Source organism: Heterocephalus glaber, unplaced genomic scaffold (assembly GCF_053883595.1).
Source record: "Heterocephalus glaber isolate CG9 unplaced genomic scaffold, H.glaber_assembly_v1.0 deba00001472, whole genome shotgun sequence".
NCBI classification, from domain to species: domain Eukaryota; kingdom Metazoa; phylum Chordata; class Mammalia; order Rodentia; family Bathyergidae; genus Heterocephalus; species Heterocephalus glaber.
Genome location: NW_028258315.1, coordinates 1,653,445 through 1,677,371, shown reverse-complemented (window position 1 = coordinate 1,677,371; position 23,927 = coordinate 1,653,445). Strand labels below are relative to the sequence as shown.

General features: G+C 51.4%; 1 protein-coding gene across 8 annotated transcripts in view; it reads right to left on the bottom strand.

Moving 5' to 3' along the window:
* Window positions 1-23,927, bottom strand: part of Dusp22 (dual specificity phosphatase 22) — a 49,139-nt gene that overhangs the window by 8,671 nt on the left and 16,541 nt on the right. For all 8 annotated transcript variants that reach the window (XM_087181705.1, XM_087181706.1, XM_004847801.3 and 5 more), the window contains one exon: window positions 5,822-5,871. In XM_087181705.1, coding sequence (XP_087037831.1) covers window positions 5,822-5,871 — 50 coding nt within the window. The remainder of the gene's footprint in view (window positions 1-5,821; window positions 5,872-23,927) is intronic.

Below are 23,927 nucleotides of genomic sequence, written 5' to 3'. Positions count from 1 at the left end.
CAAACCCGAAGCCCTGGCCCACCACAAGCTGTTTCAATGGACACCAGTTCCCTGTTCTTGCTCTCGGTGGGGCTGGCAACTAACCTTGGCTTCCACGCCAAACACTGTGTGAGTTCGGTCTGCAGAGCGAAGCTTGGCCACAGGACACACGGCCCGCAGGAGCATTGGGCTCACCATGGCTCCCAGGCGTTACACCCCCAGGTGGCAGGCAGCATCCCCCAGAGGCGTCTTCTTGTGGGCCCTGCAAGTGGCTCAGCGGTGCCCCTGTCCCCTCCTCCTCTCCACTGACCACAGTCCTCCTTTCTCCACAGCAGAGGCTCAGGGCCAGCAATGTGCTGGGGTCCTGACTTCTGAGGGGCCAAGAAAGGATGGTGGAGAGATCTGGTCAACCACAGCGCACGGTGCCCATTCTCAAGCTGAGCAACTGCTTCCTGCTTCAAGACTGTGATATTCGGAGGCTGTGAGCCTCTGTGGGAGCTGAGACAGTCCTGTTCAGCTCAGAGGGCCTCTGCTGGGGACAGGGAGCCCAGGGACCTGGCCACCTTGAAAGGGAGACACCCCCAGCTCAGAGCCAGCGCTACCAAGGAGGATGCAGGACACTGCCTGCCCCAGCGGAATACTCGCATGCACGCATGCACGTGCGTGTGTGTGTGTGTGTGTGTGGATGAGGTGGATAAATGAAAACAAAAGGAGAAAAAACTCAGGAAAGACAAGCACCCTTAATTTTTTTCTTAGAAAGAAATGTTTTAAAAAACAAATGGGTTAGGTGTTCTATTTGAGTCCAGGCTTCGGAGGCCTCAGATCCCAGCCGCTGCCTCCATGGTGGAGTTGGTCCAGATGCCCCTGCCGCCCGGTTACCTTCTCTCTGGAACTCTGCAGGCACAGCCCTACTGCACCTCCACCAGGAGCAGGTGGAGAAGATTCTCCACCCTGCAGACACAGGAGGGGCATCGGACACAGAAGCAACTCCTGTGCTTGTGAGTCCAGGCTTTATGCACCGTTCACTCTCAGGTTTAAACACCGGCAGCTGGGGGCGTGGCTCCAAGGCAGGACGCACTGCGTAGTAGGGGGCCTGGGCTGAATTTCAACACCACCCCCTAAAAACCATGCATACACCAGTTCTCATTTTGTCAAATAAAATTACTTTAAAGCAAGCTTAACAAAACAAACACAAAAATAACTAAAATACCTCTCTATCATCTACTACAGCATCATTTCCAAAAAGAAAATGGGGGCTGGGGATTTGGCTCACTGGTGCCGCTGCTTGCCTCGCAAGAGCAAGGTCCTGAGTTCGATCCCTGGTACCAAAAAAAAAAAAGAAGGAAAAGAAAAGAGGAAAAGGAAAAGAACCCAGTCTGAGACTAAAAGTGGCTGGAGCTCAACAGGCAAAGCTGTAGGAAACACTGGTTTCCCGGGACAGCAGAGCCTGCGAGGGCTGCAGCGCTGCCAGCAGCTTCTGGAAGCAGGGCCACAGTGCTCCCAATCCGACCCAGCTCTGATCCTACACAACTGCTCCTTCATAAGGAAAGCCAAGGAAAAGGTAAATAGAAAAAAAGGGAGGGTGGGCAGTTGGAAGCATAAATGGCATCATTTAGACTAAAGAATACAAGCCAAAGAGTTGGGAGGACAAATAAGCATGGAAGTTTCTGTGTTTTAAATATAAGCTTTCTGTATTGCTAATGCTTCTCCTTTCCACAAAAACCTCAAAAAAGTTAGAGACCTGCTTGGCTCTCAAACCGCTGAATGTCATAAAGTGCTATGATGCAAAGCCGTGGGCTCCCAGCCTGGCAAAGCCCAAGCTCCCTGGACTGTCAGAGAAGAGAACAAGAGGTTGTTCTTTACACAGTGATGTCTGACTACAAAATACCAGTTTAGTACATGCTGAAGTGAGAGCGGGCAAATGCAAGTAATGCATATCCAACCGTTCACTTTCAAAAGAAACTAACACTTCCTACTGGAGAAGACATAAAATATAACCTTAGTTTTGGAAATGCTTAGTGCCCATAAAATACTTTCACTTATCTCATTTAATATTACAAACACCCGATGAGACAGGCATTGTGTAGACGAGAGATGTGAGATTAAAGTGCCTTGCTTAGGAAAACCCAGAGAAAGCAAAAGCAAGCAGTATTTCTAAAAAGCCTAACTCACCACCCCTCGACATGGGCTATGTGGGGACACCAGCAGGTTACACATCGGAGGGTTCTTCTAACTGCAGCAGAACAGGGAAAGCACACCATGTGGGTCCCGGGCTCCTCAGACACGGAGAACTTGAACTTTTAAATTTCACAGCTTGGCAAGGCTAGTGGTTGGGGGAACTGAGCTAAAATTTTATGTTATCTCAGACCTGCTGTCTGCAGTTTAAGTTCCTGGAAGATGAGAGGGGAGATTCTTGAGGGTTAAGGCCAAGACAGAAAGCTGACCTTTCTGGGGTGTCTGTAGCTGCTGACTGGGAAGGGACACAGTCGATTTCAAAGGTTATGAGCTTCCTACTGAGCATGACTGGCCAGAATTCCTGTTGGATTTGCAGGGAAAGGTTTAGGATCTAAAATGTTAAATTATATCCAAAGTTGGAACTCATTTTAAAAATCAGTATCTAAATTTAAAACAGTGAGCAATATCGTTTTCCAGAATTTATTTTGCCACTGAATAGAGGAATTCTTCGGCACCAGGAATTCAATGTGGCTGGACTTAGGGCTATTTTTAATTGACTGGGCTACCCAGAGCATGTTTTACAATGACCAGCATGACTTGTCTGGCTTTTGTCGGGCAGAGTATTAATATTTGTTTCCTGACCATCCGCACTGGTTGATGATACTCTCAGTGAAAGTTCTTGCAAGCAGTAATATTTGGTGAGCAATAAATACAGGAAACCTTAAATGCATTCGGCCATAGACAGACAGGCGTTCTGCCTGCCCCTTTAGGTTAATCATTTGATTGTATCGTTACAGTTTGAATGTGTCCTCCGAAACGCATGTATTGGAACCTTAATTCCTCAAGACAGTGGCATCGGGAGGCAGCGCTTGGCCAGGGGCATGGTGTCCTCACGGGGGGATGCAGGCCTCTCCCCGGGACCTGGCTGGCTATCTGTGGAGTGTGGCCCTTCCGTCTTCAGCACAGCTCCCTTGCCTCTCCACATTCCGCTGTGTGAGGAAGCAGCACGACGCCCTCCCCAGAGGTAGTAACCCAGTCTTGGACTTCAGCCTCCAGAACTGTGACCCCAAATAAACCTTTCTTCTATGTGAGTAAGGAGCCTCAGATACTCTGTTATAGCAACAGAAAATGTACTAAAGCATTCGCCACTAAGGAGCATGCTGTGCTTTCACTTGCAGTGGGGAAACTGAAAAGGTACTTGCTGGCCTGCCTCTTACCGATCCAGAGTACACTCAGAGTTCCACACTCCGCTCCGTGATCTCCATGTCACTTCTGGCCAGCCAGAAACATTTAGGGTCATGGCCATCTGTGAGCTGAAAGCCTGTGCATAAACCTTGTCACCAGTGCAGGAACAATGGAAGTCTCCCGCAAGACTCACACAGTGATCTGGGCAGGGCGGCCCCTCTCCGAGTGAGGAGTCTCGGTCTTGGCCTCCTCTTCCAGCTGACATGGGGTTTCACTGCGGTGGGGTTCCACTGGGAACAGCACGTTCTCCACACTTCAGCTGCAGATCTGCTGCTGCCTTTGCTACCTGAGCCTCACAGACCTGCGCTCCCAGCAGATGCAAGGGAAGGGTGAAGCGGACACAGCGGTTCACAGGCCCTCTCCGCCAATCTGGAACAGGAGAGCGCTAATCCAACTTCATGGGGAGTCTGTCAGCCCGGTGACAGCTTTGGGCTGGTTTTGCCAGAAGATTTCAACTGACCCACAGGAGCCTGCGACTCAGAAGAGCAGCCCTCACACACTGTGGCTCCTGCGAGCACATCTTCCAGTTCATGAAGCGTGCTTCCTGTTCTGTAACTCTCATGACGTACGGATCCCTCTGAGTAGAAATAGACTCTCATTTTCTAAAGCCCCCAGTGTCCGTGGAGAATATGTTCACATACATGTGGACCTAGCCTCCCCAAATCCTGCACGCAGGCATTTTTCAGATAAATGAATGGGATGGGTTAAAATAACTTGCCCGAGGTACCTGGAACTGGTTTTTGGTTAGTGATTTCCTGACACCTCAGTCTATTGCTCACTTGTCTATAACACAGGATGGCTCAACACTTAGATAACTGTCATGGACATCACAGACAGCACTCGGCTCCCAGCGCAGCACACGTCTGGCAGCTCGAGGGTGAGGTGCAGAATGGACTGCAGCACGATTCTTCTACAGAAGCAGACTGCCAAGTGGGTAGTGGCGAAGTACAATCTTGTTGGAAATAAGAACAAAGCAACTATTCTAAAAATAGCAATCAAAACATGGGCAGAAGATCGCTCTGGTCTTCAGAGAAAAGCAGTGGCTCACTTCCTTCCGTACAAACCATGCCCTTCCAACCACTTCTGTTTCTTGACACGATCAGTAACCAGGGAAGTTCTCTAATGCTGCTCTCCTCCTTCCAGCCCTGCAACCCCTTTGCTTTCCTGGTAAAGCCCTTCCTCCTCCACCCTCCATCCTAAAGGTCCACCTTGCGGATCAATTCCAAGAGTCAGTGTGGAAACACACAGCCAAGTAGGACATACCTGCCTCAACTTCCCCTACCCATGTCCTTTCCTGCTCTACCCACCTTGGGTCCCAGGCCTGCCACCTTGTCTTTCTCCACACTCATCCATCTGACTCTGGCCCATTTTTGTTTCCACAGGTAGGTCCCACAAAATGACTGTGCAGTTATGACAGCTTGGCTTTTCCGGTAGTAAAACCTCAGGGTTGGCTGATGCTCCAGTGTCCAGTGACTTGTGGAGAGGCTGCACACTCGGGACAGGAGCCGTAAGCAAGGCTTGTGCTCCTGATATGTGTGATTGGTATGTACTACCTCTGAGGCCTGATGGAGGAGCTCCTGACAAGCCAGAGGACTCCAAGCTCATAGCACAGTGGAGTGTACAACTTCACTGCGATTCCAGGGGAGCTGTGCTTTTGACCCCCGACATGCAGCGCACGATGGTCCGGGAATCAGTCTGGGCTCGGCTGGATGCACAGGGGGATAAGCACTTTACTTCCGCTCCCCACCTTTTAGTCTGCAAGGGTCAGATCCGTGGCTCAGGAAGGGTGTAATTTGCTCCATGCCACAGTGTATGTGAGTCACTCTTGGACAGCCAGTGTCACGCCCCGCCGTGCCCAAGCCCAGTCCCACCTCTCTGGGTAAGATTGCCGAGAGAGGGTTGCGACCGATTTTCCCTCTACAGGTACAAAGAGGCGCCAGATATCTACTCAGCTGTGTAGAGGCCAGGGCTGAGCTCTCTCAAACTAGGAAGCTCTCACTGCCACACACAGACAGGGTGCGAGGTGAGCACTGTGGTACTCGGCAGCCACACACCATCCGCGGCTGCTGGGCACAGGAGGCGCACACCGAGATGGCACTGTGGGCTCCCACGGCAGGAGGAGCAAACCTGGCACTCTAGGGATTTGCTTCCATAGCAGCAACGAGCTTGCTAAAGGTCTGGTTTCCGGTGTCCTTTGTAGACCCTTCGGGTGGATATCCCGTCTGTCACACTGCATAGGGGAAGGAAAGGAAAATGGCCAGGCCCCCTGCAGCGCTCCCACCTGCCAGCCCTGCCCTCTGTGAGCAGGTGTCCTCCCTGGGCAGGGCTCTCAGGGGCCCTGGGCTCACACAATCCTCTACTGATCGGCTTCAACACTGTGTTCATTTTAAGTATCTCTAAATAAGCCCAAAAAACAACTTACAGGTTTTGAGATGGTGAATCCGCTGCTGGAATGCACAGGTATTTAACTCCCTGTAGAATGATAAAGAAAACATATATATGAACAAAAACAGATGATCCTTCGTGAAGAAATGTATTTAAAGGAACTATTTACTCTGGGCAAAACCCTAAAAAGTAATAAAAAGGAGAAGTTTTTCATTCATCTTTTGTTGCCAAGAAACTAGAGAAATACTCTTTAATTAAAGTCCTGGTTCTTTTCTGTGACTGAGCATACAAACATTTATGCTTTGTGCTATAAACAGCTGGGAGGTTCAGACAGAATCCAAAAGTACATCACAAAAGTGAAAAAGTTGAGTAATTTTGAGCAAGAGTCAACAAGTTTCAAACCATCACCTCAGATGCTTTTTTGTATATTGCAATTTTCTCTATATTTCACTTGGAACCCTGATTATTCAAAAAGGAAGCATTGTGAAAACCTTAAAAATGACCAGAATTTGTGATGTTATGTTATACCTTTTTAGGTTAATGTTTTGTATCACAATGGCTACAATTTCACCAGTAGGAGCTTCATACTCTGCAAATAATTTGCTTTATATCTTTTGCTTTTCAGAACAGTACAAGTTTATATATCAAACTAACATGTCTTCAAAAACAATGGCCTAATTTGAAAAAAAATGAACATCACTTAGTCTTCTATAAAAATCTAAAAGAAAATATTAAGTATTTAAAGTCTGATATGCTTCTCTATCAGAGGAATTGATATTAAAGATCAAAAGATCTCCAATGTTAAGGAAAATTTAAAATATAAAAATTCCAGTAACATTTGCAAGTCAATACAGTTTTATAAGGAATTAAATGAACCATTTTAAATTCTACCACTTGCAATTACCTAATCTCATAAAATCTTGTCACAGTGTCATGGACAATAGGGGAGAAACATGAGAAACTAGAAAAATAACCCACACAATAGGCTATGTGAAGAGCAGACACGTAGAATAATGATAAACACAACCACAGGTCTCTCAAGAGATACAGTCATAAAGCAATCTGTCTTCCAGAGTTATGTGAAAACCTTGTCACCCTTGTGCTGTTAACTCCTATCAGGAGGGGTTTCTGCGTCATATTTGCTAATACATAGTCTTGGAAGGAATGTCTAAATCCACATTTTGACAGCCCCTCCCACATGAATCCACTTTGTCCCCAAGAATGGGACCTCCACTCCCAGCCTGCCTGGCTGTCAGGGGCGGCATGTGCTTTGCTACCGCAGAGCTCCCGGCTGCCGTGTGATGGGATTGGGATGGTTCCAGGGGCCTCAGCTCAGAGCCGGTGTCTCCATCGAGGCCGGGAAAACCATCAGCTTTCAACCAGCTCCTAATAAACCCCTTCCTGCTCAAATCTGCCCACAGTGGGATCTGCTGTCCCCAGCTGAAGATGTGAGTGACATCACCTCCCTGCCATTCCACGCACTTAGGGGAGGTCAGAAAGCAAAGCAAAATAAGACAGAACATCTTCCCTGCAAGGTTGCTATGTGGTTTTCCCAGCTTTGAAGAAAGTCAAATAATTTAATCACGATGTGAAAAACATCAGACCATTACTAATCATCTCATCAGTCTTAAATACAATGAGCTCGACCTCTATTTATCCCAATAGGCACATTTCACACGAGGGTGGGCATCTGCCGCGCTGAAGGCTGAACTCCAGGGTCCCCTGGCAGAAGAGGAAAAGGAAGCAGCAGATTCTCCCTCCTTCACCTTCCGCTTGTCGCCCCACCTGCCTCCTTTTGTCTCTCCTCATTTTTCCTGTCCTTCGCTGGGCATGTTGAACAGTGGTCCGGAATTCTAAAGTCCCTCCAAACCCAGGGAAGCAGTATGCCATGACTTACGGGCACGGCAACTGAAAAGGAAATGCGACTGTGGAGAAAGAAGACAGTCATTCCACTCCTCTCGTGCACTGAGCCACACACCGTTGGTCCACATACACACACTGAGCGCTTCCTACAGCTGCCACTGAAATGACTCACTGGCTTTTTGTTTTAAGTGAGAGTTGGCATTGGATCCGGTCCAGAAGCTTGTGAAATTCCTTCCTCCCACACACTTCCTCGCAGCTCCCCTCTGACCACGCTTCCAAGGGGCCAGGAGGATTTGCAAGTGTCTACCTCTCTGCTGCGGCCACCCGAAGTCACAGCAACATCAAGCAAGCAGGACCCCTGAGTGCATCCCGGGAGAGAGGACAAGAAAGCCCGCCTGGCCCAGACGTTGGTGGACGGCCTGCTAGTGGGATCCACATCCAGCCCGGTGTGAAGCGAGTTCGCAGAAAGACCACCGGAGGGGAAGAAGCAGGGGAAGACAGCGCTGCCAAGCGTCCACCCCGATCCTGTGCTGGGAGCAGCACAGCTGAGGTTTGGGCCGCACTGTGCAAGGGACACGATGTCCACACACATTCGGGCCACGCCAGCCTCCCTTCTGTCCACTCCAAGGGCCGGGCTCAGGCCGCGCCGCCGCCACCTCCAGCAGGCATGCAAATCTAGCCATGGAAGGAGTCAAAACTGCCAAAAAGCGTCAGCTGCTTGGTGCCCAAGAACATCTATTTATTTTGGCTTAGTCATTAACAAAGCACAGGTCTCTTTGAGGCCCTCGACGGCAGAACGGGAGCTACTTTAAAAAGGCTTCAGATGCCTGCACACGGGCACATTTGTGACAGTTAGTTACTAATTCAGAAAGCAGCATGCAGACCCCATGGCCTCCAGACAGCTGGGCTGACTTAAAATTATCCTAGTGCTAAGTGTGCAAGTGTACAGAATTTTCACTGAGATAGGAGTGGATGTGTCCTCTCAAAAGAGCTATACCAAGGACTACTCTCTGGCGTGAGATTTGGAGACAGAGGCAGAGATAAGCAGTAGGATGTGTCTAACTACATGACACAAAGTACAGCAAACTTAGAGGTCAAAAACACAAAATTCTAGAGCAATCTGAAAAGTTCATCATAATACAAACCGCAGCAGTGTTTCTGTGGGGTAGCACTGGCTGCAAGGCATTCATATCTTCCCATCGCCTCTAATATTTTGAAAAAACAAAAATGAAGCAGCTTATCTTCTCCCATGAGATACAATTCTCACCAAATAACTAAGAAAGTAGACTGGTGGAAGCCAAGTGACATTAAACTTATGCAGCTGTCAAATGTCAATTACTGCTTTTTGATCTGCAGAGTTGGTTTCCTACTGCACTGAAATACAGAACCAAGCTCGGTTAACAGAAAGGCTCCTCCCGTGCTGTAAGAAGATGAAGATGACCCGGCTCGTCTCTGGGACTGCACGGCATCTGCAGAGGCCTGACATGTCTGGAGCAGTACTGCAGCACAGTGAGCAAGAGGGCCAGGGTTAAGGGACAGCCTCTGCTTCTGCTGAGGCAGCCATACAGCCACTGAGCACTCATGCCTCCAGTTAGTAGGGAACTGCGTGGGGAAACCCAGGGACCCAGAGGGAAGCAGGGCCTGCCAGTGGCAGCTTTCTGTCACGGCTTAGTCTCAGGTTCTGAAGGACACAGCAGGGCTCAGAAGGGCTCAGAACATATTCCAGAGAGACTGTCGCAGCCCATCTTCTCTAACCTTCTAATGCCTCTCAGTTTTCTGTTTCAACGAGTAACCACCAAAAGTAAGGTTTTAGCCTTTCTTTGGGCCTGAAACTAAAGATTGCACCTAACACGATACGCGAACACAAACTTGGAGAGCGGGCTGTGATTCTGATTGCAAGACTAGAAAAGAGATCAAACTCTCGCTTGTTTCAAGTGTGATTTCTAAAACTCGCTGTTGTTTTCTTTCTCAGACACTGTAAACAGGGGCCACGCTCCCTGCCTAGAACACTACCCAGGAGCGGCTACGCAGCGGCAGCGTGTCCCATGTCTCGCCCCACAGCACCTGACTGACGGAGGTGGAGGACATCGCGCTAAGGGAGCCGCGGCGGGCAGGGACAGCCAAGCGCCGCACCCCATGCAGGCTGTCCTCCTGGAAGCGGAGTGCCGTCGTGGTGCACAGAGCCCGGGAAGAGCTCGGGGCAAGGAGCACAGGGCGCAGGGCGAAGGCTGGACGCCTTCCAATGCTCTGTAGCCCAGCACAGCACAGACAGCACAACTTGAGCCCTAGGGTTCTCATCTCGGCCCAGCAGTACCAGAGACAGTGCGGGTGACCGCAAGGGGCCTCCTCATGAGATGGTGGCTTTTGTCACCAGTTTAGGAGACATGGGGACACAGAGCTGGCCTTACAATACACGCGCATGTGCACACACACACACATGCACACACAGCTCTTCATTCCCATCGACCCTAAATACTCCTGAAGTAATTGACAGGAACAAGCTGTGGCCCTGTCAAGAGCCCATTACATCACAATCCCAAAACACTGACTCCCAAAAGAAAAACAAAACTAAAACCAAACTTTAAATCTGGGTCTTCCTCATCCAATCAGCTCCCGCAAACTGCTATTCTCCTTCCCATCTCTGAGTCCAACCACGGCTGCGTGTTTACAGGACCCTGATGCTGTCAGTCTGGACACTGGCAGGTCCGGGGTCCAGGGCCAGTGGCTGCTGTCTCGACACTGGTTTAGATGCACATGGGGACCATCTCAGTCCCCCAAGGGAAAGGGCCTCTACTCCAGAGAGGACAGAGACAGCGCTTCCCTCTGGCCTGCGTGGAAGCCAAAGCCACCGCAAGGCCCACGCAGCCCACGACATTTGTAGACAATACGCCATAGTAAAGAGAGAAGGCAGAAGTCAGTCCTGCATCCCTAGGAAGATTACACCTAGAAAAACTTCTTGTAGGCCTATGAACTACGCATGCAAGTCAGGATAAAAAGTAAAGACAGATGAGGTCTGGGAGGAGATTCTTGGCCAGGTCTCTTATTGTTGGCATCACAAGCAGAAACAATAAAGAAATTACAGTAGAAAATCCCCACCAAAGAGAACTGCGGTGCCCTGGTTATGCCACAGAATCGTGCTTTAAATCTAGATTCTACGCCAGAGAGGCATTTCCTTGAGGTACCCATCTGCCACCGATTCTTCTCGCTAAATTTAGGCAGCATTGCTGCAAATAACAACTTCCAAGAACTCTGTGGTCCTCGCTGGGTGGGTGGGGGTGGAGGACTCAGAGTGGAGAGACAAGATTGAGCTCTGCCTTTGGTTTGTGAGGCAGGATGCAAATGAGAAACCTCCCACACCTGCTGGCTTCTTTCAGGTGAGTCAAAAATCGACACGTATTTGACTCGTCAGGCCAACAGATGAGGACGCACATGCTTATTTTTGTTCAGGATATTTAAGCGAGGGCCGCAGCGGCCTGGTAGGTACATCGGAGTTCCTCAGCCGCACTGGCGGGTGCCGGGAAGGGCGAGGGCAGAGCCCCCAGAGAGCCGAGGCTGCGTTCCCTGCTTGGCCTGAGGACTGGCTGATGCTCACAGCCATGGCTCGGGACAGCCGGGCCGGGTTTACAGACACACACACCGAGGTTTTCTGCAGCGTTGCTTGACACAGGTTAATGCCAAACCACCGCTCCAGGAATGACTGGAATGAATGAGATTTCACTGGGGAACACATCACCCCTGCGATCGTGCCTGGCTAAAAAATATTCCCACCTGAAAATAGGACGCCTCATCTCCCAGTCCCTTCCCCGGTCCACAGGGCCCTTCCTCTCTCTGCTCCATACTGGCTCCACCCCCACGCACCCCGCTCCAGGGAACCCGCTGCTTCTAAGTCCCCACAGTCCCGCATCCCCTGCCACCCCAGCCCAGGGTCCTCCCAGTGCCTCCCCAGCGTCACCACCAGCCTCCGGCCAGCCGGCACAGCCTGCCTTGCCCTGCTCAGCCCCACCCGTCCTGTTCTGGACACCCCAGGTCCAGCACGCAGGCCAGCATCGCTGCACATGGCCATCCCGGCATAGCACCCTGAGTTCCATGAACGACACCCCCACGCCACCACCTGTCAGTCTCCAGTGCCTCCCTCCTCATAGGTCATCAGCACAAGGTCGCCAGGGAAGGCACGGCGTGTGTGGGCCAGGTGGGCTGCTAGAATTTAAACACGAGGCTGCCTGTCCCATCCAATGTGCCTCGATACACATGGGCGCTCGCCAGATGCTGATGGCAGGTTCTTCCTCAGCGGCAGGAACTAAGCACAGCACCACACAGAGCAGCTGCTCACTCGAGGCCCAGCTGCGGCTGCCTGAGCTCCAGGGGCATCCTGGTGCACACACCTGCCTGGCCAGCCGCACCTTCGCAGGGATGCGGCCACCTGGTGCTGCTGGGAGCATATTTGTGCCTCTTTGGGAGATGCCTGAACCAAGGGCTTCTCCGACTCTCCCGCCTGAGCCAGACACCGAGCCGACTGGGCTAGGTCAGGAGACCTTCCCTCCCTCGGCCAAGCACCGCGTTCTCTCTCTCGGACCTGTTTGCTTCGGGGATGAGGCAAACCCTGACCTGGACTTAGGCACTGCCATCCAGGGCTGGCTGGGCCTTGAAAGCAGTGTGCAGGCTCCGTCCGGACAAGCAGTGGCTGAGCACGGGGAGGCCGGAGCTGGGGGCAGGGCTGGCTGGGATGCGGAGCAAGGAGGGGACAGCAGAGGATGTTTCTCCCATTTCTTCCCACCCAGGAGAAGCTCCCTGGTGTGAGTCAGTGCCTTTTGCCCGGTGACACCGCCTGGATTCTTCCACACGGCAGGTGTGGCAGGCGGCGCTCCAGAGCCGGCGTGTGATGGCCCACTGCAGCCTCAGAAGCCCAGGCTACCTGGGTCAGAGCCCACGCTGGGAGGCCCAGGGGAGGAGAGCCGTGAACACCCAGGAGGCTGGGGGGTCCTGTCAGGGTCAGCAGGACCTCAGCACGGCCAGTCAATACCATCTGGCCGAAGCAGAAGCAGCGGGAGTGGTTTTCATCGGAAAAGGCGGGAAACCTCAGTTTTAAAGGAGCAGTAGAACCAAGTACAGGGCAAGTCAGTGGGAAATGTTACTCCTACTTTGCCGGCATGAGACTGGGGTGAGGGGTAAGGCGGTTTGCTCTCGGGCATCCGTGGGGTTTACTGGACAGCCCTTTAGTGACTTGGGACCGATCTCCATGTACGAACTGTGGGGGTCACTGACAACGTGGCTCACGACAGGCCGACTCTGGGTACTCCTGTCCCAAAAGTGCCTGCCTCTGCCTCTGCCCTCTCCGGCCAGCGCAGCTGGCAGTGACCTCTGAGCTGCTCCTCGGGAGGGGTCTCAGAGGAGGCGTCTCCACTGGTTCTGGGGTCAGCTCTGCTCCTTTGAGATGCTCCCCAACCTCTAAACCGCAAAGTGCGATGCCAAAGGGAAGGCCAGCAGCCACTTCCACAAGTCCCCCCCGCTCTGGCGGTGGCTGTGTTTGCTGCCCAGGGAGCTGAGGGCCTCTCGGACCATCTGGCCCTAGCTGGGGATATTGCTCCATGGTACAGCAGGCGCGAGCAAAAATAAAATAGAAAATAAAGAAAGGGAAAGAAAAGAAAGTCACATGTGGAAGTGCAGAGTGCCTCCGGCCCACACGGACAGCAGCCGCTGGGACACCTCGCACACAGGCTGTGCTCACCCTCAGGGCACAGGGCAGAAGGGCCGACCCTGCTCCTGCTGTGACCAAGGCTGAAACCTGGCATCTGCCCTAGTGTGGGAGGCCTGAGCCGGGGCAGTAACAGCTCCACCCAGCCCAGGCCAGACGCTGAGTCCCTGAGGTCACCAGCACGTCTGGGTCTGGCCGCTGAAGAGGCCGCCGGACTTTGTCTGTTCCCTTGGCCCACACTGAGGTGATGAAACCTGCAAAGGGCCCCTGCCTCACTCTCAGCGTTTAAATGAGGTTGGGTCACTTCCCTTGCAGGTGTGGGCAGACGCGGACCCACCTGCGTTGGCTGCCCGCTGATGAATTATTCAGAGCACCTGAAACAGAAGATTTGCTTAAACCGACGTGGCTACATCGAAATCATTGTTTTGCTTACAGCTAAAAACAACAGTGGTGCTCAGGGAGATTTTTAACTGTCTTGGCTCTAACCAACTAAGCACCTCTACCTCCCCAGTCAAGCTTCTGCCTGAAGCCCTGGAGGGCCCTCAGGAGAGGACTTGTTAGCCTGTAGGTCCCTGGTTGGGTCCAGCTCCACTGCCACAAAGCCGTGGTTCCTGGTAGGCTGCAGCCTCAGGCATGGCTCAGCCTGAGACTCCTGGTCGCAGATGCCCTTCCCGTTAGAGCAGTTCAGGGGTCACTCCCGGCGCCCCTGGCCTGGGGAGGGGGTAGAGGCTCGAAGGGTGTAGTAGGGAGAGAGGAATCTGCCCGCCTCAGGAGCATCTTGTCAGGACCCCAACCTGGAGCTAGAGACACACTTCCCTCTGTAGAGCCCTCCTTGAGTTGTTCCCATGAGACAAACGCACTCTCCTCTTTTAAATTCGCATTCCCCATTAAAATGTGTCACATTTGCTTTTAGTGCCATTTAATGGCCCCCTTTCAGCACCTAAAGCAACTAAAGGCATACAGTTCTAGAGTTAGGGTCAAAGACCAAGGAAGCACAGAGTCAGAGTGAGCTGAAACCCAACACAGACCGTACACCTGGGCCGGGTCCTGCGGCCCCTGTAGAACACCCCCGGGGGGGGGACTGAGCCGCTGCACACCAGGGCTTAGCAGAACGACAGAAGCCTGCCGCACAGTGGACAGCGGTGACTCGTGAGAGCCCGCCGGACACGAACACATACAAAGCAAGGCGGGTCGGGTGACACCATCGGCTCCTGGTCACGCTAGCTTAGAACGCTCTTGTGTGGGTTCCGTCATCCCCCGGGGCCTGGCTGCGGACGTGACTGAGGGTGCTCCCGTCCTCACCCAGCCCCGACCTCTCCGAGACCGCCTCGCCGTGCACTCTGCAGGGCAGGAGCTCTCGCCCTGGGCGCTGAGGCCCATCGGGCCCAACTGTGTCGGGGCAGCGCCCACGCTGCGGCTTCAGACGTCAGCACCTCCCACCGCGCATGCGCTCACGGCCAGGTCCTGGTCATCCCATCTGCTAGGCGGCGCTCACTATCTGGAAGCTGCTTTATGAGGTGCCTGTAAGTTCACCACTATTGTAGCCTCTTGATTTTTTCCTTTTTAAAACGTAGTTTTCCTCTTCACCCCAATTATTTGTTTTGCGCTTTAATTCTGTTGTGTTGAATAAAACTTTTAATGCTCTTTCTTTTTGGTTCAGATTTACTACAGAATCTCCCCTCATGCATTTATTTCAACTGTGCTGTGTCCCTTTGCAGAAGATTTTCAGGTCCAATCTGATTCTTCTTTTTCTAGAAAAAAAATCACCTCATTCTCCAGTGTCCCGGATTAAACCTTCCCATCTCTAACCAGGACTGGGACAAGCGTTTCTCACGGGTTCCTGGGACTCCCATCTCCCCCGCTCTACTCCATTTTCACCCTGGAAAAGCAATCTGAATGTGTCACCTGACTGTGCACAAGTCTTGGGGAGTCTGCTTCCTACAAGACAAAGCCCAGACTCCTCAGCTTAACGAACGAGACCCCTGCGGATCCGCTCTGGGCCTGACACCCAGCCTGGGCACCTGTCTCCCGCTCTGCTGAGCCCTGCCCCTGTGCCAGGACTCGCCCGGCCTTCGTCCCCTGGGCCGTGGGACACACTGAGCTCTCTACGCAGCATGGCACGGCCTCACCATCACCACCTCCCACACCTCTACCGTCACTTAGGATCATTCAGATGGTCGCTTCTTTGGTGAAACCCTGCTGGCTGCCAGTTCCTTCTGGGCATCTTGGAGAACTCTGTGTGTGCTGTTGAAAGGATCATGCATTCATCTCTCCTTAATGCCTGACCGCTTCTTATTTCTCTTAGTGTTTATCCGCAGTCTGTGACACCGGGTAGATTCGTAACAAATACTTGCTGAACTGGAGGAAGATTCTCAGGTTAGCCGAAGCTGGAGAAGTGGGGCATGGAGGCTGGAACCACTCTGGCCCCGCTGTAGACCAGCTCCACCCCATCCACAGGTCGCCATCCTTGGAGTCTGTTTTCCGGCTCCAGGGCTCCTGGGCCCCTCACTGCCTGGACCCCCGCCCGGTCTCCAGAGTCAAACCATACTGGTCCTTTCCCTTTACCGCCTGTGGGACGGAACCCATAGAGCCTTATCATCCATGCCACATGCTTTGGCACCTGTGTGCAATCTCACTGCAGCTTCGTGAGTGCGGCTACGCTCGGGTGGACTCAGGAGACCTCGGCTCCGAGATCCTGCTAGGTCTCACCAGGTGTGCTCCCCACTGAGGCCTGGGAGGTCTGCAACCCAGACCAATGCACTCCAAGAACACAGTGCGTGGCACACAAGTGCTTAGTACTCGATCGTGTGAGGAGTCAGGAAAAGAGGGTCAAGAAGAGGGCTCGACAGGGCGTTTTCAGGGAACTGGGACCCAAAGGAGCGATCCAGGGGGAGCGAGCTGCGGGAGGCTCCAGTCCTGGGACAGGCGGGTCAGAGAGCAAGCGCACGGAGAGGAGGCGCATGGGTGAGTGCGAGGGCCCTTCAGGAAGTCAGGCCACGGAAGAGGATGGTAGAGTTCTTCCTCTTGGGACTGTAAACTGTCATTTCCTCCTTGAATCCTTTCAGTACTAGAAGGCTCATTCACGCTGGAATTCTGGTGGAGCCCCCCATGCCAGCAAATTGTCGGCAGAAGTGCCAGCAGCTGGAGGGAGTTGCTCTTTCATGCACTCAGCTGCCCACACACAAGGAACTCAGAACTTGATTGAGAAAGAGCGATTACTAGACAGTTTTCGATACCTACCATAATCATTTCTATTTGAGTCATATCTATTTAAGTCTAGGGTTGGCTTCAAACAAATTTGCCGCGACACATGAAAGCTGCTCAAGCCTTTGGTAGAGTGGGCACCACCACCTCTTGGGTGACAGCAAAGAGATTTTCCTAGAGAGGTGAAAACCACTGAGGTTTTCTGGAGACAGTGAGCAGGCTGAAAACCATTCCAGGTCAAACGGTGGCTTGTCTGCAAAGGGCCTGGACTCCACCAGCAACTTGATGGCATGCTGCTTCTGTGGGGCCAGTGAGATAACCACGGTCACCGTGCTGGAAGAAACAAGGTCCAGTCCACAGGGGAGCCCCGCCCAGCTTCCTGCTGCCTCACTAGGGACTCTGTGACTCCAAAGAAAAGGACAGAGACTCACCCCCCATCCAATCAACCAGGCAGGAGAGGGTACAGATGCTGAACAGTGCATCCCGGTCCAGAGGTGTCTCTGAAGACTCAGATGACCCATGAAGTAGACAACGTACTTGTTTCATAACTAATGGCCATGGACTGCTGGGACGCACAGTCTCACACCAAGCATTACATGTGAATTCCTGGGACAGAGGGATACCAAACGCAGAACCCTTCGGGTCCACCCCAACACTCACATGCAATCCACCTGTCACTATGGTCGCCCACCGACCCTCCTTCCTTCTCTCCCTCTTCAGTCTCAGTGTCACAAGTACAGGGAGTGAAAAACACAGAGAGCGATGTGAAAGCATCCTTCCCACCTCTCCTGCTACCCCGCTCCTCTCCTCAGTGACCGTCTTAGGCATCGGTGTGACCCTTCCACACCCTTGTCTGCATTCAAGCCCTGACGTGGTACTTACAGAAGCTCATCACTGATCCTAGACTTTATATAAATGAGACCCACTGCGGCCCTGTGCCACAGCTTGTGTCCTTTTCTTAATGAATTGCCCTTTTCAACAGAGCATTCTCTCCTTTCTGAACTGTGATGAACCACGACTGACACTACCCTTCTGCTGATTAGGAGGGTTGGCTCCAATTCTTTGCCATTCTCAATAGAGCTGCTGTGAACCTCTGGATACCTAGCATCTGTACACCTGAACATCCGCGCTCCTCTGTTCGTATGAAACCGGGCTGTGGGGCTTTCTCCTCTTCTGCCAAGAGGAACACAGCTGAGGCTCCCCTCTGGGGTCGGAAGGGGTGCTGGATCCTAGGAGCCGAGGACCGGTACAGGCACCGGGCAGAAGGTGCAGCAGGCCATGAGTCTCGAGGTCACCGAGTGGCTGTCAGAGGACACAGGCAAGGGCTCCCTTCACAAGCCAGGGTCTCTGTGCCCCGAATGCTTGCTCAGCTTCTTGTGTCTCGTAAGCTCTGTGAAGTCAGAGACGTCTCTGCCTGTGTCCCTGCACCCACCTCAGGCACAGGGCCTTGAGCACGGAGTCCTCTTTTCAAGACCACTTGCTGAATTTGCTGTAGATGCACGGTTTTCCTTGTGGGACCAAGCTCCTGGTGCGCCTCCGTAGAGAGCAATCTGAGTCACAGAAGCTGCCCAGGGGATTCTGGGCCCTACAAGGTGGTCACTGATGTCTCTGAACTAGTGGTCACAGTGGCTCCATAAGCCCGACATCCACCTAGGCCAGCATGCCGAGAGAGGCTGCAGCACATCAGCTGGCTCTTCTGGCCTCGTACCTGCTCGTGGTGAGCAAATCACTCCTGACACAGCTCAGCCTTCACAACTCTGACGAGCAGCTGTGACTGAAAGCCTGTTTCTCACTTTGGTCTGGAGCCGAAAATGCACCTAGCTCTTGCCCACTGGCGGCCATCCCAGAGAGGCCTGGTGCACTGGAACCAAGCTGCCAGCTACAGGGACCAAAGGAACCCAGCATGGCATCTGCCTGCCACAGGCTTGCAGCTCAGCTTGGGAACCTGATGCAGGGAAAGCCTTGGAACGTGGAAGGTGAGGTGGGTGCTTGGCAGAGTGCAGAAGCAGGCAGAGGTGCCACAGGCCCGGCCCACCGGCAGCACAGCACGCAGACATCATTTAAAAAGGAAGAGTACGAGACTGGTGGGTGCCACAGAGTCCCTTTAGAGGAAGGAGAGCCGGGGCGAGCTCTGAAGGACAGCAGACACAGAGACAAGTACCACTTGTTCTCTCGTAAGTGGAAGTTCGAAAAGTTGACTGACTGCAGAACTGTGATTACTGGATTGGGGTGGGGAGGGGACAGAGGCTGGACTTGACCAGTGTGCGATGTATGCTCATGCTGAACTATCACTCTGTGTCCCACTAATGCGTTAATGAATGCATGTTAATATAAAACGCAGAAAGAGAGTGGAAGAGAAGAGGGAGTAGAGTTGTGCTTTGTTACACGTTAAGCACCATTTCACATCTCCGTGTGCTTTACAATTGGGAAGCCCGGGAAACTTTTGACCAAGAGAAATGGGGAGGTCACCCGGCAGGGGACCACGATCCCTCCAGAGGTTTTGCAGTCTTGGGGCCACTCAGCCCTGGCACAGACCCTGGGCAAAAGGACAGGCCTGTCTGCCTATACTGACAGTCTCATTGTGGTGAGTTTCTTCATAAACAAAAGGTAGATACAGACATCAGTGCAAACACAGAAATAACAGGAAGACTCAGAACCAGGCAAAGTGGCCAACTACCCACAAAACTCATAAAATTAAACTCTAGGCATGGATACATCTTTAATGTTAAAGAAAATATAAAATAGAATCATCAGCAATAAATATTTGCCCATTAAAAACATCCTATTCTTTAAAACACACATAAACACTTAAATGGTTCCAAATATAAAAACTACACTTAAAATAGAAAATACTCAAGCTCATAAAATCTACCTGATACTAATATCGTGGTTTGCATATTTGTATGTAAATTGCTTTTTTTCTTTACTGAATCCTACGATATACATCATTTCAAAATTAAAATTCTTTGTGTCAACAGCTGCAAAGTCATGAGAACACTTTTTAAAGTGTTTCTGTTAATAGTGAAAAATAGTTTTGTTTCCTGCAGGTGCTCTGGTTAAATACACAGAATGAAAAATGAAACAGACTCTGAAATTTTTACATTAGAAAGACAGAGTTCTGTTTCTTTTTTCAGGGGAAGGGAGAGACCTTTCATTGGCCAATATTACTTCCTCAGCATCTACAAACAGAATCGGGTTTCTGATTTGAAAAATCACCAGCTCTGACAGAGGGTTTCGAGCCCCCTTAGACCTAGAGCAAACAGAAGGCATTGAAGACACCTGCTCCCGGCCGCCAAGATTAGGTGACACTTTTCAGAGAATGTAAGCATTTCTCCGGCTGAGTTCTTAGTCTGGGAGCAGACAACAGGAGTCTTTGTTTTTACTCCTGAAGATGACAACGATCAGCCTGAGCTCACTCTGTATCTCCAATCAGAATATGTGGCAATGTCTTTTCCCCAATGCGCTAATACTGTGTGCTCCAAAGTTCTGATGCCAAAATATGCTCCCAAGGCTAGAGCTGGCAGGAAGGCCCGTCCTGTGTAGTGAGAGGCCCCTGGGCTCTGGCCCTGGCTCTGGCACTTGTTGGCAGGGGTGCCACCTGGACTGGCCACCCCACTGAGCAGCCAGGACATCACTGCCTTGCTGGGCTCAGAATTCTTGGAAGATCTATAGGATCGCAGTGCAGACACCAGGCCGCACAGGGAGTCGCATCCTGGCTCTCTACCTGCTGTCTTCTGGCCAAAGGTCTCACACCAGATGTCCTCAATCCCTAGTCATTACCGAAGGCCCCGCCAGGTGTGTGCTCACTGTAGATGCCTTGAGACTCACAGGTGGAAGACGGAAGACGGACCTCACTTCCACTCCACCCTGTTCTTCTTTGAAGTGTCATCTGCTGGGAGCTACAGCTTCTCTCTCACTGAACCGTAATGATCATGGATTTTTTTTTTTTTTTGGTACCGGGGATTGAACTTGGGTCCTTGTGCTTGCAAGGCAGGCAGTGGAACCACTGAGCTAAATCTCCAGCAGATCATGGATATTTTTATGAAACAGCCAGAGCACATTTTTTACTTGCATACCAAGGGCTCCAACAGGGCGGAGTGGGATAAATTCACTTCTGTTGTCTTCAGCACCCATCCCTGGGCCTGGCACAAAGTAGGAGCTCAAGGGGTTACACGGAACAGGACATCACAACAAATGAACAAAATTAAAGAACAGAATTAAAGTATAGAAGAATAAAGCCTTGTGCTGGTGATGGTACTGGAAAACAGGAACTCATACACAGCTAGTAAGAGCACCAAAGGTCCACCCCTTGTCAAAGCTGGCACCTACAGCGCTGCAGGCAGAAACGCTAGCCACACTAGCACAAGAGAGGCAGGGAGGCATGCTGGGAAAATCTCTGGGTTGGCAGGAAAGCCGCAGCTCCCAGTGATGCTGTGCAGCTCAGCCACGGGTCCTGGAAAGTCACTTCGAAAGTCTCCCAACATCAGGGTTTTTGTCCAGACACTGATGGAGTCAAGGTGATTGCTAGGACCCTATTCTGTTGGGCTTTCTAGATCAGACACCAGACAACAGGCTGGGCTGGAACGTAACTCCATGGTGGAGCACTTTTGTAGCATATCTGAGGCCCTAGGTTTGATTCCCAGTGCTGAAAAAAAATGGCAGCAGGCATAGAAATTGTCAGAGCTCTTTAGAATCAGACACGAGTTTAGGGTTGACCCTGTAAATTTGAGGGTCCTTGTGTTTTTGCCATGTTTTAAGGAGTCTTCATTCTGGAAGATCTAGCTCTTCTCTGCGGGCTGACTGTCTCACCTGCTGGCCCAGAGGATGCAAATCTTGTCACACCATCAGAGAAACATCAGAGACCCCGGCTCACCTGGACCTCGATGAGCAGGACCCAGCCACTCCGAGAGGCTGAGGAGAGTGACTCCACTGTTTTCCCTCAGTTAGGCTCCCAGGAAGAGCAGATGATGTGGTGAATTCTACTTTGGGAACCCCCACCCCATCACAAATTACCCAAATAATGGGGAGTCCTATCTGATCCAACTAAAATCAAACAAATCACAAGTTCCATATTTCCTTCCTAGGCAAATCCAATAGATGCCTGATGACTAAAGTCATCTTCAACAGGCCTTTCCTGGTAGTTTACTTTCGGCAGTGTCTTTGATCAGGAATTGTGATAGATTACAGATCATGACATCCACAGAGGTCCAAGAGCAATACAGTCTTCTCGTCTATCTGAAGCAGGTTCTCACAACAAAACAATTAAAGGAACACGGGAAGGTGGTGTCCGGAAGAGGGCAGCCTCAGTGGGCAACAGACAAGGTGGGGTATGGTCTCCTCCATGCTGGAGCCTCAGCCCAACAGAGCCATGAGCACTGCCCTGAATTCCCACGCCAGAGGCCCGTGCGGACCCAGGGCACACGGCTCCACAGCATGGCAGCAGGTGGTGTGCGGCACACGAGACAAGGATCTATGTTTGCACTGCCAGACTTTTGGGCCTTTCTTCCCTCAACATGACTAAGATTTTCAGAGGAGCCTCTGGTATGCTGTTCCCTAAATTAATTTTTTCCCAGAGCATCACATCCCATGCCCATTGCTCAACAGCCTATCCTCTGAGGATCCTCAACGCCCCGATCTCTGCCCTCGATTCTAGAAACCACATCCAACATGACTACATTCACTTACTTAGGCTCCTTCCCAATAAAAGCCGATGCAAAGAAAGCCCCTGGCAATTGATGCTAAGCGCCCCAGCGCGTTAAGCGCACCATGGCCCAAGGAAGGATCCACAATGCAGTGCCCAGGACCGGCTTCCTGGCACTGGGGCTCCCAGCACTGCTGCCTGCATGGAGCAGGACTGAAACTCCTCAATTCTGGACAGTGTCCACCTGTCCAAACCAGAGCTTCCCAGGGCACTCAGGGGCCGCTCAGGAAACCTGCCTGGTTAAGAGCTCAAAAGACAAAGGGGTCCTGCTCTTTCCTCCTCCACCCGCAGTGAGAGCCCCTCGCCAGCCAGGGCATCAGCTCACCCCGCTAACCCGAGCACAACCTCACCTTGCACCGCCATGTCTGCCCTACTCCCCTCAAGGACAAAGGGCAGCATGGCATGGAGCCACCGAATAATCAAGTTCATGCAGTAATTCCCTACTGGCTCTGAACAGACAATTTCCCGGACTTATCTCAAGCTGGATGAGCTCATGGTTTCCGGAAATGAATTTGAAATTTCAACTAGAAAACTACTATACAAAGCCCTGACACTTCTGGGACTACAGTTATGTAATTACCAAGGATTCATCAATTCAAATACTGTACCTTCTGGTGCCTCTGTTTTTCCCATACATGTAGTCAAAGAAGCTATTGTTTAAAAAAACTTATTAAGACTCTATCCATAAATTACCTGTGAAGTTAAAGAGGAATAAAATAAGAGGATCCATATTAAACTATGTTATGCTATAAAATTATAATACAACTCTTAACAAACATGAGTCTCGTGGAAGTGCTTATTACTCAGCAGAGGTAATAAAACCACCCAAAACTGGAGCAGGATGTCTCCAAACAAAGGTCACCAGAAAGGGGCAGCTTCCTTCCCTGCCCTGTCCTGCCCTGCCCTGTCCTCTCCTGCCCCGTCCTTCCCTGTCCTGTCCCCCTTGTCCTGTGTCCCTTCCTCCTCCCTCCCTTTCTTTGTTCCCTCTCTTCTGCACTTTCTGTCCCCTCCCCCTTTTCTCTTTCTCTCTCCCCCTTCACAACTCTCTCCTTTTCAAGGCAGAATTTTGCCTTGTGTAGGGACCAAAAACAAAAAAACATTCATGTAGGGGGCACAGTTTGTCCCCAGCTCTGAGGTTTGAAGTAAACACGGGGCTCTGTGCCTGGGTCACAATCTCACCTGTTCCTTACATTACCATGGTTTCCCAGTGTAGGAGGGACACAGAGGACCAGTACTGTCCTCATTTCTAACACTCTGTGCTCCAATTCCAGACAAGTCGGGATGTGAAGACACTTAGGCCCGCGTTTAATGCATGACAATGTGCCCCACTAGATGAAGTATAGTAGTGAGGCAGGCCTGGTGGGTAGGGTAGAAGGGCCTTCTGTGTAATTTATTAAAATGAAGGAAACCTCAGGCTTCATCTTGTGATTTTAGAGGAAGTCAATCATGACCAGTTTTGCAGTTTAACTTGCCTACAGCTTGGTTATATCTTAAATACAGACTATCATTAATAGATTTTAAAAATGGCGTAACTGTTTTAAAGGAACAGTTGGGCTTTAAAAAAAAAATGTCCCATTATTTCCTCTAAAATCATGCTACAACATAAATTCCAGGCCCTTAGCAAAAAACTATGAGCTAAAACAACAGGAGGAAGTGTGAGCTCCCCCGTACTTCTTGTACAAT